The sequence below is a fragment of the Lissotriton vulgaris genome, chromosome 3_1 (genome assembly GCF_964263255.1).
Source record: "Lissotriton vulgaris chromosome 3_1, aLisVul1.2, whole genome shotgun sequence".
Lineage (NCBI taxonomy): Eukaryota > Metazoa > Chordata > Amphibia > Caudata > Salamandridae > Lissotriton > Lissotriton vulgaris.
In genome coordinates, this window is record NC_141689.1 from 1,074,479,630 (window position 1) to 1,074,495,175 (window position 15,546).

The following is a 15,546-nucleotide window of genomic DNA, read 5'->3' on the forward strand; positions in this document are numbered from 1 at the left end:
AAGATGAGGTCTGGAGTGCCCCTGCTAGATGGGTGCTGGGAATCGGACAGGACAACAGTAGGCCTGTAAGAACCTAGGTCAAGAAAGAAACAACCCAAGAACATACTGCACCCCCAAGGCTCTGACATGTAAACACTTTTGAAGGAGCACAACATTATGGCGATCTGTAAAACAAACCACTCGCCTCCCCTGCAAACCAACCGCGGGGGGTAACCCATGACATACCGGTCACACTGCTTCAGTTGAAGGGATCATAATATCCATCCCTCTCCTACGAAATAAATCACTGTAGGACCAACCCTCGCCAAACAAAGCCCACCACCCATGGTTACTCCCACCCCCAGGGAAAAGATGAATGTGCTGTAACCCTGACCTCACCTATCCGCCTGTTCATCGGAGGATGTGGCCTATAGGCTGGAACGGTCGGACTCGAAGCTGGGAAGCAGGGTTTGAATCTCGGCAGGGGCGCTGAACATTCTGTGCAAATCAATTAATCTCCCGTGCCTAATGTAATGCACAAGTGTGTGGGTAGCTTTCTGAAGCCCTTTCAAGAGGTCTTGCGCTAGGCGCGGGACCTAAAAAGTAGTTTTAAATTGCGCACAACCTTTTTGCAAGTGAAATCAGATTTTGCGAATTGACCCATGTACTATTAGGTAAAGTTGTTAGGATGTTGCAAAGTGACCTACCTAATTAGTATCATTAGACATGCTGCAGCTTGCAATCCCATGCGATTGACTGCAATCACTGGGATGATGGCGTGCAAGGGACAGCAAATCACAATTCCTGTGATTGCATTCCAAAACACATTTCCTTCCCTTTATTATTTTTTTTAAAGCAGCCAGTGTTTTTTCAAAAGTAGGTGTTTCTTAAAAAAAGGATTTTCAATTTTGGAAAACTTCAAGGGAAGTAGACAATGGTCGCTTGGACCACTTCTGCTCTTTGAGGTTCCCACCTGATTGCCAAAGGGACCCATTACGCTTGCAAATCACTTACTGCCTCCTTCTAGGACAGGGTTACTCTTCAGTGGTTTGCACCGGAATTGTGGTTGCAAACCATTGAAAGATGCTATACAGAATTCCAATTCAGTAGCAAAACCTCTTTCATTCCACTTCCAAATTGCAATTTGTCATGTGCCGGAACATCTTTTGTCATTGTTGTCAATGGAATTAAGTTTTGACAGGTTTCATTAAGAACTCGACTCTCCCCCAAGTCTGTATAGTGCTACCCATATCTTAATCTGGTATTACATTGCTATGGTGCATCCTCAAACTTGAATTGCGCACACCGTGCATATAGAGTAGATTTGTTTCTGGTATAAGACTGTTCTGTTGAGATTTTTCTGCTTGGCACTGAGGGCCACTGTGTGAGGCAGCCCTTGTGGCCGAGGCACTGAGATAGGATGCTGTAGTTGAATGATGAGCAGGGTGCAGTAAAGCTATTAGAGTCAAATGCCTCAATATCCCATGAGGACTCTGGAAATGGTGGTGATGGTGCCATTTTCCTTCCTGCTCTTCTAGGGTTTCATAGTGCATCATGCACATGCCGGGGTTAAGAAATATCCTCTCCTTTCCTTTTTCAGACCCTGTTTCATAAAAATCTTTCTTTTCCCGATAAGGCCAAGCGAAGCCCTTAGGCAAGATCCTTCTTTGTCTTTCAGCCTCCTCTGTGCATCTCTTGACATGTCACACTGCTCAGTAACGTAAGAGGCCGGAAGGCAATCCTTTCAGAAAGTATCTTTATCTTTCTAATGCTTCATTCCACCACAGGAGAGGCACTGATAAACAAAAAAACAGACATAGTAGCTGAAGGCAGCTTAAGAGAGAAAAGTTATGTTCTAGTTTAAGAGAAAAAGAGTGAAACATATACTTGATGAGTTTAAACCTCAAGTGAAGCCAAAACTCTCACTTCAAAAAGGTAATTAAAGTATTAAAATCAAACATGTTCGCAGGAAACATGTTCGCAGGAAAAATATTTGGAAAAAATTGGAATTGTGCTTGAACATTCTAGAAATGCATCCAAAATATTGAGGACATTTTTTTCATATGTAGTTGATAAAATATTGTTTTCCACATATTGTCCATTGGTGTAGTCTGTGGTCTAGACCTTGTTTATGTAGTGGCAGGATATGCTTTGGGTCCTTACCATATAAGGACTATTCACAAAGGTAGATTTACTCCAAGTACATTTACTCTTACACTTTTGTGTAACTTTGTTATTTGATTATTTACCATTTAATAGGGTAAACTTACTCAGAAGTGTAGATTTGCATGCCTCCACCCCCAGAAATAGTAAATGACATCACTAAAGTTGTCATGTAAACTGTAAAGTTACTATGAGTACTGACCTGACAACCTTTTTTGATATTATTCTCATATTGTGGAAACTCCTCAATAAGGGTGGATATCTCCGTATGGTAAAACATGGAGAAAAGTTTTAAAGTTATTTGAAGTTTAAAAAAAATGATAAAAATAAATTTTTTAAATAATGTTGTTAATTGTATATTTTTTAAATGTGTAACAATATTAAAAATGTTACAGCATTAACTTTTAAATAAAAACATAATTATTTAGAATATATTAAATAAAAATATTTAGCAGAAGCTTCAATTAAGGGACCAAATTCCCATATAAAGTAAAAAAAGAATACCTTGTTATGTTTTAAAGTCATTAAAAGTGATGTGTAGAATTAAAGGTAATTTATTTTTAAAATAAATAAAGGTTATTGAAATAGTTAAACAAAAAGTGTTTTATTTATAGAAACGAATTTAGCATTAAAGTATTTATTAATTATTTCAAAAAAATATTTTTAATTGTTTAAATTATTTCTTTTAACATTACTTCCAATGGTGTTTTATTTTAAGTCCCTACTGCCATTGTTTTCTCTGGCAGACTATGAATAGCAATGGCTTTCTCTTTTGGGCGGGGGCATGTCCCCCCTTCCTAGGGGGGCGTGGCCAAGATGGCGGGGTGAGCAGACGCTTCTTCCCGCAGCTCCTCCGGCCCGACTAGGCCCGAGCCCTTTTTCGTCAGCTTCTCTCCCCCCGGCATCCGGGGCACGAATGTCGGGGAACCGAGGATCTAGGAAAGGGGACCGCACCCTGCTGGACATGCTTGGCAGGGCCCAGCAGCAGCGGGACAGGGCGCAACCGTCCCCGAGCTCTTCGAGGGCTGCAGCGGACCCGACTGGAGGCGAGCTCCCCGTCACGAGGTCCTTCATGGAAGATCTGTTCAGCTCGCTTAAGGCCGACTTCCAGACGCTGAAGCAGGAGGTGGCCAGCGAAGTGCGCGAGGTCCGTAGAGAGGTGGAGGGCCTGAGCGAACGGATGGAGTCCGCGGAGGCGGCGGCTCGACGAAGAGATTGTCCATATGCAGCAAGACGTTCTCCGCCTCAGGGAGCAACATGTCGAACTCCAAGCGCACAATGAGGACCTGGAGAACAGGTCGAGAAGGAACAACATCCGAGTACGGGGTGTGCCGTCCGCGGATGAGGGGACAGATCTGACGGGCTACCTGAAGGACTTGTTTCGAGAGATTCTGGGAGAACCCGCGGATTTCCCGATCCGAATCGACAGAGCCCACAGAGTCGGCCGACAGCGACAGTCGACGGCACCTCCACCGGACATCTTGGCCTACCTCCCGGATTTCCCGGTGAAGGAGCGCATCATGGCCGAAGCCCGTAGAAAGCAACCATTGACCTTCCGCGACCGCCCTGTGGCACTGTATCAGGACCTGTCCGCTATCACGCTACAGAAGCGCAGGTCCTTCAAAATTGCAACAGATTTCCTGCGAGAGCATGAGACGCCGTACTCTTGGGGGCATCCCTTTCGCCTGATATTCCGCTGGAACGGAGTGCTCCACCAGCTGCGTTCCTTGCAAGATGTCTGCGGTGTCCTGGGCCTCACGGCCGCGGAAGAAGGAGAAGCAACACCGAGCTGGAGGCGTTCGGATAGAGGAGAACGGCGGCGATCAGCGAGGAGGAGGTCGGCGGCGAGTGCTGGACGGCCGGACTCGCCCACTATCAGGGCAGACATGGCCAGCCCACTGAGGGAAGCGGCCAGGGACTCGGTCGCCACGAACGGTGTCGCCTTGACGGCGTAAACTCACTCCGGGGGGAGATGGACATAGCTTCTTCAGTGCCAGGTTTGGGGGCTGGAGGGAGGGTCGGGGAGGAGGCGGGGAGAACGAATGGCTGGACGTCCACTTTTGCTACTTTCCACGGACTTGTCCGTTTTGGGACTTGACTGGGACAATGGGTTGTTTGTGCATGGGTGGGGAGTTGGCCAGTTGCCATGGGTCTGTTTTGGGCGGGGTTGGGAGTTGTTCAGGGGTTGAGGGGGTACCGTCCAATGTCTCAAATATTATTGCTTGGCTCTATTTTGCTTGTCCTGCGCTGCTGGCCCGTGCCCCCCTTTCGCTTATAGTTTGCCCGTGGCTTGGCGATTCCGGTTTCCCAGGGATATGTCGTCATTGAAGGTAGTGACCCTTAATGTTAAGGGTCTGAATAATCCTGTGAAGCGAAGGGCGATCTTATCTCTGCTGGAGGGGACACAGGCCGATATATGCCTTCTGCAGGAAACCCATTTACTATCACGGGATTGTCATAGGATGCGCTCTGCTAAGTTCCCAACTCAGTTTTTCTCCTCTGCTACATCTAAGACCGCGGGGGTAGCCATCCTGCTAGCGAGTTCCTTCAGGGGGGAGGTATAGTACAAATATGCGGAACAGAAGGGGAGGCTATTGGCATACCGCCTCCGCCTGGGGGACACGACGTTCACTATTGGCTCCTTATATAGCCCAAATGACCACCAAGAGCGTTTTCTGGACTCCGTGCTGGTAGATGTGACTGCCTCCCCCGATCGCCATATCATACTGGGGGGTGATTTGAATATTGTCTTTGATTCTACACTAGACAGATCAGCGCAGCGATACCCGCAGACTGGGTAACTTTCACAGGCTGGGAAGGCCCGAATCACTGACATGGATTTGCATTATCTTTGGCGCACCCTCCACCCCACAGACAGGGACTACTCCTACTATTCCCATGCGCACCGGACCTACGCACGGCTGGACTACTTATTGGTTAGTGGACCGATGCGTGCCGCTGCTACGGCGGCGGACATTGGGGTCCTCTCGCTATCTGATCATGCGCCGGTCGTGGGCTCATTTGCATTGCCGACGGCCTCCCCCTCCCGGGGGGTGTGGCGCCTCAGGGACACCCTCCTACACAAACAAACTGTGGTGAAGCATATTGAGGAGGCGATTCGGGAATACCAGGCACACAATGATAACTCGGACACCTCGCCAGCGACACAGTGGGCGGCACTGAAGGCGGTTCTATGGGGGTAATTCATATCCATCTCCTCCGCAGAGAATAGGGAGAGACAGCGCAAGAGGGAGGAGTTGACTGCCCAGGTCCGGGAATTGGAACAGGTCCATCGCCGTACCGGAGCTCCAAGGGTTTGGAGGCAGCTGAAGGCTGCTAGGAAGCTCCTGTCGGCGTTGGACATGGATAGAGCGGAATACGCAGCGCTGCGTCTAAAACATGCGTTTTATACAGGAGGGGATAGGTGTGGCAAACTCTTGGCAAATAGGCTTCGTATCGGGCACCAACGTAACGTGGTGAAGGAGCTACTCGGTGCTGGCGGGGTGGCGGTCTCTGATGACGCTGCGGTGGCAGAAACGTTCTGTAGTTTCTATGAAGCGGTGTACGCGGGGGAACCCCCCTCGACGCAGGATGCCTCGGAATATTTGGAGTCAGTGACCCTTCCGGCGCTGGACTCTGCTCAGGCGGAACACCTCGAGCGTAGCATCCACGTAGAGGAGGTGGTATCGGCGATAGCGAGGCTCAAACACGGGAAAGCTCCAGGCCCGGACGGTTACACGTCCTTGTTCTATAAAACCTTTTGCCCGGTCGTGGCCCCTATTCTCACCCGCCTGTTTAACTCCTTTTCGGAGCCGGGAGCCATCCCACCGGACCTGTTAAGAGCAACGGTATCAGTGATCCCGAAACCTGGGAAGGACCGGGCCCTATGCGGCTCGTACAGGCCTATCTCACTCCAGAATGTCGACCTTAAATTGTACACGGGGATTTTAGCGTCTAGGCTGGCCCTGCATCTGCCAGGCCTGGTTGAGGCTGATCAAGCTGGCTTTGTGCCCGGCAGACAGACGGTCGATAACACCAAGAGAGTGGCTCACATTCTGGAGAAGGCCTCGCGGATCCCGGGCGAGCGGATGCTGCTGGCGGTGGATGCTGAGAAGGCATTCGACCGGGTTCACTGGCCTTATCTCGAGCAGGTGCTCCGGAATCTGGGTATTGGAGACAAATTCTGCTCGATGGTCTTCAACTGCTACAAGCACCCGTCGGCGACAGTGAGGGTCAATGGGTGCAGCTCCCTTAGCTTTGCGATCGAACGGGGCACTAGGCAGGGGTGCCCGCTCTCCCCACTCCTCTTTGCTCTTTACATGGAGCCGTTTGCCCAGAGAATTCGTCAGAACCCAGATGCGGTCGGGATCAAGATGGGGCAGTATATCCACACGGTCAGTCTTTATGCAGACGACGTCCTGTTAACTTTGGACGATCCTAGACGGGCCCTCCCGGCTTGTATTCATGAACTAGACGCTTTTTCGAAAGTGGCTGGTTTTAAGATGAACATGGGCAAGTCGGTGGCTTTGGATGTGTCCCTGGCCGCAGATACTAGACGAGATCTGCAGCGGCTTTTTCCCATGCAGTGGTCGTCATCTCTGGTGCCGTACCTGGGGATTCTGCTAGCGCCGACGTTGCCAGCGATGGTAACGGCCAACTATGCCTCTTTCAGCAGAAAAATCAGGGAGGAACTGGGCCGCTGGAGTAAGAGCCTATTGTCTTGGCTCGGCAGAATTGCTGCGGTCAAGATGACGGTTCTGCCCCAGGTTCTATACCTCTTCCGAGCCTTGCCGCTCCAGCCTCCCGTGGGCTGGATTAGACAGACACAAGCTGGCATCGCGCGCTTCGTCTGGCAAGGCCGCAAACCAAGGATGAAGAGGGTTCTCTCCGCGCTGGCTCCGGAGGCAGGGGGCCTTGGCATCCCGGACCTCCGGAAATACTTCCAGGCGGCGCAGTTGCGCTACCTAGTGGAGTGGAGCAGGTGGGAATCCGACAAGCATTGGCTTTTTCAGGACCAGGCAGTGGCGGGGCGCACCCTCCAGGAGGTTCCATTCATGCGCCGGGCTCACCGCCCCGTAATCTCTACGCTTCCTTCGTTACGCGAGTCCCCTTAAGGGTATGGGACACAGTCAGCGAGGTTCGTGAACTCACTACGTTCCCCTCACCTTTCACACCGATAGCGGACAATCCTGACTTCTCCCCCGGGATGGAGCCAGGAGCTTTCTCTAACTGGAGGGCGGCGGGCTGCCGAACGCTCTTCCAGATCTATGGGCCGGAGGGGGTAGTCCCCTTTCAGCAACTGAAACAGGAGTTCCATTTGTCTGAGTCGGACAGGCTGCGATATATGCAGGTCAGGCACTGGGCGCTTCAACCCCAGGTGCGGGACACTGCTGATCGCCAGATAACGCCATACGAACGGTGGTTGGTGACACGCGCCTCTGACGCTAAGCTGATCACTGATCTTTATAAATTCCTACAGCCCCCTCCGTTTCACTTCTATAATCCGGGCAGGGAACGTTGGAATAGAGAACTGGGAAGGACGCTTAGCCATAAGGAATGGGATCAAATTGCGCACCGTGCGAGACACTCTGCATATCATACAGGCCTCACGGAAACACTCACCAAGGTGTCTACATATTGGTATTACACCCCGGAGAGGCTCCATGAGATGAACAGGCATATTGAGAAGGTGTGCTGAAGGGGTTGTGGTCGGGTGGGGACCCTTACACATATACTTTGGGATTGTCCTTTGTTAGAAGCTTACTGGAAGGCAGTTCTTGACGAGATTGATGTTCATTTTGCAACTGAATTGCCGCGCTTCCCGGCGTATGTATTGCTAGGCCTTCCTAATGGCCTGATGTACCCGCTGAAGTCCCGTAGGGGCAGGCAAATTGCGATAGCCCTGGGTTCAGCGATTCAGAACATCTTGATCCACTGGCGTACCACCACGGTCCCCTCCATCACAGGCTGTCTGCACAGGCTTTGGCACGTGCTAGGTATGGAGAAATTATCGCTTATGGTGGCGGGGGACGTGGACCAATTTGATGAGCTATGGCAACCCTTCCACGCGCTTCTGTCTACTGAATTCAGGGAACTCACTTGCCAGAGATACCTCAGACTCCTGAGATTAACACCGCCGGTGATTTCAACCGACTAAGGAGACACAAGATCTGGGCTCACGGAGAGGGAGGCGTGGCGGGAGGGCAGGTTGTGTTATCAGCCGAGTATTGGACGGGGGGAGGCGGGGGGTGTTGGGGTGAGTTGGGTTGTTGGGGGGGGGGGGGGTCTGGGGGTGGTGGGGTTGGTCTCCTGCATTATTGCTTTTCCTTTTCTGGTCTGCTTGAAGGTGTCGACTGTACTCCGCTTTTATCATTTGCCATTGTTTTTTTCTTCGCAGTAGCTTTGTCCACCATCGCACTCATAAATTTATGCTCAGCTTTTCTCACCTGATTGTATGTAACCCTACCCCTCATGTTCCCTTGTCTTAATAAAATGCTTTAAACCTAAACTCCTTCCTAACCCTCACTAAACCGCTCCTTACTTCTCCCATAACCCATCCAAATTGGTAGTAAGTATTCTCTTTTTTCCAACCGCTGATATCTTCCTCATCTACGTTCACTACTAAAATATATACTTACGTGTGTGGAGGCCTCAGCGATCGGTAAGAAGAACTCTGCACAGAAAAGATAGGAGAGGCTGCTTGCATAGCCCTCCATCCATAGGATTGTGAATGGCATTTTGTAGTACTGTATAAGTACTATTATAGTACTACTAATGCACTGTAAAATGAAGTTTGTGAATAGGCTCTGTGGTTTGGTAAACAGTGGTTTAAATGTGGGCTACTCTGTTAAAAGGTATTTTCCTATTATTCCATCACTTTTCCTTCTCCTTAGATTATGAATTGCTCACAGAAAGTGATATGTTACCAAACAGAGCAGAGGTCTTTGGATTTTCTGGTGCCTTCGAAGACAGGGACCCAACACAGTTTGAGGAAAGACATCTAAAGTTCCTGCAGCAGCTTGGCAAGGTACTGTATCATTTGATTCATAAATGCTTGTGTTTGTTTAGTGCAAAAGGGTATTTGTGAAGCTCTTAGAAAAACACTGGAGCAATATGTGGCATATATGGGTAAAAGAGAAGGCTTACTTTGTGTGGATGTAAAACAATAATTGTAAATCCTGTAACACAAATTCACTGAACTGTATACTCTTAAGTACAATGTAATCATTCACCTCCAAGTAGAGCCCACTTAATTCCCCAAGCCCACAAAAGGATCTTGATGCAAACCGTTACTGTGCAACACCACTTTCTTCCTTTTTCCGGAATGCCATCCAACCTGATAGCTTCTTGAGACTAAAACCGTATTAGCTCCTGAGGTGATCCAAATACATTTGGGGACACCAATCCGTTATGCCACTGAGGAGAGGACGGCAAGATTTGATAAGGAGCTGTTTGGTCATGAGACAGAAGTAAAAGATTTCTCAAGACAGAACAATATCACATCCAAATATATTTTGCAAAGCTAGTGTGATGCAATTAAAAAAAAAACCTTCAGATCAATTTACACTCCACACACAAACATGATGGGGTCTTCCAAATTTGTTGATGATGCTTTGATGCTTAATGCTTAACCAGTTTAAATACCAAATATATAAATGCTTAAGTTGTATGGAGAATTCCTTCTGTATGGTAAACTGGCATGTTCCTCTGTCCTGAGTGCACTAATGCATGGATATGGTGCAGTGAATTTTTATCTACGCATCACACTAATCTAAGCATGTACACATATGTCTAGGGCTGTCCCTGAATTTAAAAGGCCAGGGACTTGTGTGATCTGGAGGGGTGTATCAGGCATGCTCTCATTTGTGAGAGAGGACTACTGTCCCTGTCATGGGTTAGTGCAAAGAGTGTTGATTGCAGTATTCAGTGTATTAAGGATCAATAGTCTGAAGAGATATATGCATCACTGAAATGGAGGCCTACCGGCCCACACATGTACAGTTCTGCTTCTAAGATTTCCTCAGTCCTTTGCACTAACATTCCAAGTGTGTGTTAACCCTTTCGATGCTGATGACGAGCTGAGCTCGTCATCACCCACGGGTGTCGTGTGCTGATGACGAGCTGAGCTCGTCATGGTGCCACTAAAATGGCATTTTCCAGCACAGGGGGGGGAAAACGCCCAGCAGCCATGTGGTTAAGCATGTTGGCGTGTGTGACCAGTGTGGCACATACATGGTGTATGTGAAAGTGAGCCAGAGTAATGTAAGCCAGTGGAATCCATTTCAGATGCCCTCTGGCTTTACACATTATGTAGGATAAGGTCTGTGCTCGGAGACTATTTTGACTGAGGTTCTGCAACCTAACTTGGCAGCATAAGAGCCTCCTTTGCCCTTTATTAATGCCCTACTGTTGCCTATTAAAGTAGTGTGGGACAAGCTCACCCTACTCCCAATGTTAATTGGCTTATTGCACGGAAGTACAGACCCGCTTCTGGAGACCTGGCCTTCCTCTCACCTCCTGCCAGAAAGTCTCAAAGTGCAGGCATCATCTTGCATGAAGCACACTACTGGTGCATTTATAATAGCCCAACCTGACAGAGAATCAAAGCAGTTGGACGAGGTGGTAAAAAAGTTATCTCGGCCAGCAGCTTAGCTTTGAGATCAATGAATGCAATATGTTTGCTTGCCAGATATACACATGCCTTATGGGACATGGCTAATATGGTGGTTTCAAGTCTTCCAGTCCCCCTTAAGGACAACTTTACTGAGGTGGTCCGTGAGGGCCAAAATGCTTCCCATCAAATCAGAACAGGTCTAGATACATTGGATACCGTAACCATTTGGTCATTCATTACTAATGGGTGGCAGATTTGCCAATGATTTACAGGTGAGCCTGACTTGAGTTCCCTATCCATTTTTTCCAGGCTGCTGGAGGCAGAGACAGTAAGCAAAAAATCAATTATTTAGTAAAGTTCAACATCAAAATTAGAATCTTTTAATTGTGAACAGATTATGACCATTCTTTAGAACAGGGAGGGCAGTGGGATTGCGGAGGAATCAGCAAGTAGAGTATTTATAAGTAAACCTTTCCTTCTGATGGATACTTTTACCTGGAAATGCCTCACCTGTTGAACAACACAGTGTCCTGGGATTTTGTGATGGTACTCAACACATAATATCCATGCTGAAATCAGTGCCAATGAAGGCATCACTGGAAAGCCCTCTTGCACAAGTGTGCATACATGAATAGGAAGATGAAGGAAGCCAATATATGTAGCAGGTGAATACCCATTAAAAATGGAACTTAAGCTTCTCTGGAAACATCTGACTCAAATCCTGAATGTCCCATATTGTCTGAGGAGTACTGAAGGCTCTCAAGGATGTTGTGTGTGGTGCTGCACCTGTGAAAAGCTGGCACTTGAGACTGCTCTGATTGAGACTTAGGAGGTACAGTGATGGAAAAGCCCAAGTCGAACAGCAGGGATGCTGTTGCTTGCATGCAATTCAAGATCATCTGCATTGAGCTGGCCTCCGAGAAGCAACTCATCGGGCTACCAGAACATTAAGATCTCCAACATTACAAGATGTGTTGCAATCGCCACCATCATTTGGTGAAGACTCGAGATGCAACTGAAAGAGAGCACCGCAAATTGGCAGCGAGTGGAATGCAAGTACCTCCTGTGAAACTGGGGTGTAAGTATGTGTCCGACAAGGGAAGCAGATGGTCGGTTGTTCCTGATACTCAGTCGGGTCATGGACCCGCAAGGTTCACCATGGTGTCCTCTCCTTCACTACAGCTTCCTCTGGTATACAGGGCTGTCGACTTATACACCGCACATGGGCAACGGGCTAATTGTCATGGCCAACTTCAAGACAGCCCTTCTCTGGCATACAGGGTGCTGAGGTATACATTGCATACAGGCAATGGGCCAATCGTCCCAGCAAAGTTCACATCTCACATCATGGCGACCCTCCTCCTGCATACAGGGGTTTGCAACAAAAACCTGCTCACAGCCATCAACCAGATCAGTGCAGCAGCTGTCTCCTTGCACCTCGGTACAGGAATTCACCGACCAGGATCCCCCACTGGACCAGGATCCCCAACTGGACCTTGCTTCCTCCAGCTCTCCTCTTCCTCACAGGGCTCACTGGTCTTGGCAGGCAGGCATGCAGGCACTGGTCGTCCAGCTCCAGGGGCGGGTTGTCCTGGATGTTCCGGGGTGATGTCCCCTCACCCAGCTGAGAGACTGGCAGGCCTTAGACTCCAGTCCTGGTCATAGGCAGAAATCTTGCAGAGCTTCCTCTGATCAGCCAGCCTGTCTGGCAGCTTGACATTTGACAGTTTGAGGCCCTAAGCTCGCCCTTTTTATTGTAAATTTCCAGACATCAAATGTGATTTAGTGTCTGAATCTTGAAATCTGTGTTGGGGATCTGCCTCCTTTTGAAGTTCCCTCTCTTCTGCTCTGCCATTGCTCCAGAAAGCAGTTTGTCACAGCAATAGCAACTCCAAATCTGATAGCCCACAACACAGGCCATGTAAGTGACTAGAGGTTCACACCTGGTTGTCAACCACAGTGATATGTCTATCAAACGGTTACCCAAGGGCCCCAGCCATACTCTTTGATTGTCTTATCAGACCCATCACCTTCCTGAGATGTGTCTAGAACCTTTCCAGTGTCCTCTCTGAATCAAAGAGAACCCTTTGAAGTGTCATGGAGAGTCTGATTCTCCTTCCTCTAGTGAGTGTTCCACAGAGATCACAGGAATGCTGCAATCCAAAAATCTGGGGGGATTCCTTTACCTATAGTCAGCTCTCAAGGTCTCCCAAAATAGAACCCAAAATTGTCCATGTATATTGTCATCCACAGGAATGCATACAATCAGCACATGCATATAAAAAACACACACTGCACAGCACTACATACTAACTTGATGTAGGCCAAGGATGAGTTAAGCACACAGCAGTGGAACTTTACAGGAGTGACCCTGTAGGCATCACTCCAGTGACATTGGTAAAAAGGCTTGGCCACTGCTACTGATCACTACACGGTATGCAATCACAACCGCGCTCGTGCTACTTAACTTCTGGAAAAGCCTAAATTTATAAATATTTATACCTGATAGAGACTTCTAGCTGCTGATTCCTTACCATAGAATTATCTCCAGGCTTCAAACTTGATCCTGACATTTTTCGTGAGCAGGTGGTGTCATTAAGCTCCACTTGGGATCGTCCACATCGGAAGTGATGTGCGCGTTGCCTATATAGGTACCACCCCAGTGTGCTGATGTCAGTTCTTCTTTTTCTGCGTCATTCGGCGCAGACCTGGAGAGAGCTACCCCAAGTCAGTTTTTGACTAGCCTTTTTTCAACTTTTGTTAAAGTCTTTCTGAGAGGGTTTTGTCCTTATATTGTAGGAATGTCATCTAGGAAGGCCCTCTTCAAGCCCTGCGGCACCTGTCACAGCTCGATGTTGGTGACAAACATCCAGCGGTGCCTCTGATGCCTCAAACGCGACCATGACGTGAACACCTGCGTCGACTGTTGCGCAATCAATCCCAAGGCCTTCAGGGAGTAATTCCGCAAGCTTCTGGTGGCTCAATGTGGGACACCATGACGGTCAAAAGGAAAGCCCCAGGATCGGTTGCGAAGCCATAGATCTTCGTCACACTCAAAGTCATCAGGTCACTCTGGTAAGTTCCACTGTAAGAAGAAGAGTAAGAAGTCAAAGAGGTCTTCAACTTCACCCCGTCTCTTGGCCGATGAGATGAGGGAGCATCGCCATTTGAGGCCTGACTCCACAGTTCAACCAGCGCCTAGCTCGTCTCCGTGCTTCCCAGAGTTTCTGGGAGCCAGAGCAACCCTTGCTTAACTCCAAGAGATTTATGAAGTCATGAAACCAATATTTGAGCGGCCCGCCTTCAGGCTCCGAAGGTTTAGGAGGGGCCCCTATTGGTTCCATGCTTATGGCGCGGCACCAGTAGGGCCTCTTGGATCCATGGATGGGTGGCCTGGCATTAGTCATACCTCCTTGACCGTCCCTGGGGTCGGTCCCAAATCTAGTACTTCCAGCGTCCAGCGGCGGCGCCTCCCCCATTCTGATCCCCGGCACGGAACTAGAAGGGCGTCTTCCGACTCTGGCTCCAACTGGAGCCACGCCTCCCAGCCTGGAGCCTGCACCCTAATCCTATGGGCCAAGAGTCTTGGAGGATTGGCCACGGGACCCTGAAGAATACCAACCTTTAGATCCACACATGAACTGTTAAGAGGATTTAGGTGAGGCCAGTGGACTTCACACTTCTCCAAATACTGGCGTGCTTTGTTCCCCTACTGTGGCTGCTGAGGAGGGAGCGTCCTTTGCGATGGTGGTGAGAAGGGCAGACAAGGTCCTGGACCTTAGCCTGCCCTCAGTGTCAGTCAAGATGGAGGTGTTTCAGCTGGGAGAGACACCCTTAGATCCGCTTCTCCCATTTAATGAAGCCCTTACAGATGTCCTGCTTGGGACCTGGTCCAAGTCCAACACAGTGGCTCCTGTAACAGGATGATTGCCCACCACCACTACCCCTCCCCAGGGAATCCCAATTTCCTCACACAACACTCTACTCTGGAGAATTTTGTGGCCTAAACCTCTACATCCCATGTAAATACTGGCCCATACCCTACCGCCCCTTCAGATAGGGCTGGACACCTTGGGCAAGAAGATGTTTTCTTCCACCATCCTAGCACTGTGGTCCATAAGCACAGCATGCCTTTTGGACCATTACTTCCATGCTCTGCGGTATTCGGTTGCGCAGGTGCTGCCCATGGTTCCCGGAGGTGGCCTGGGACATACTCTCCCAGGCTGTTGTCAACAGGAAAGATGCTGCTAAGTTCATGATCAGATGTTGCCTGGATACCACCAACTCTCTGGGAAGAGCGTTTTCCTCAATGCTGGCCTTATGGCGCTTCATCTGGTTGATAACAACTGGCTTTTTAGGAGATGCCCAAGCATCACCTTTGAACATGCCCTTTGATGGCTCGCGTCTCTTCAGAGACAAGGCGGATTCAGCACTGGAGCACTTTAGTGACAGCAGGGCTATGGCCTGATCATTAGGCCTTTCCATGGCCCCTCACCATCCCCAATCTGACTTTTGCAGCCACAGTAGGGACTTTCAGCTTCGTCTATGCCTTACCACATACCACAGCACACAAGCTTCCCAACCTCTGCGTGCCTGAGGACGTGGTACCCACAGACCCAGAGGTCGGGCCAGTCCACCAACCCCCAGCAGACTCAGCCTCCAAACCCTTATAGTCTGCTCACTTAACCATCATGGGTATCCAGTGGGAAGCATGATACGGCTTCACCTGCCGCCCTGGAGGGCTATAACATCAGACCGACGAGTTCTCCAAATTGTCCAGAGGGGCTACT

At 49.2% G+C, this 15,546-nt stretch overlaps 1 protein-coding gene across 2 annotated transcripts in view; it reads left to right on the top strand.

Annotated features, from left to right (window-relative positions):
- Positions 1–15,546, top strand: part of JAK2 (Janus kinase 2) — a 1,290,985-nt gene that overhangs the window by 1,132,091 nt on the left and 143,348 nt on the right. For both annotated transcript variants that reach the window (XM_086961493.1, XM_086961492.1), the window contains one exon: positions 9,036–9,169. In XM_086961493.1, the coding sequence (XP_086817619.1) occupies positions 9,036–9,169 (134 nt within the window). The remainder of the gene's footprint in view (positions 1–9,035; positions 9,170–15,546) is intronic.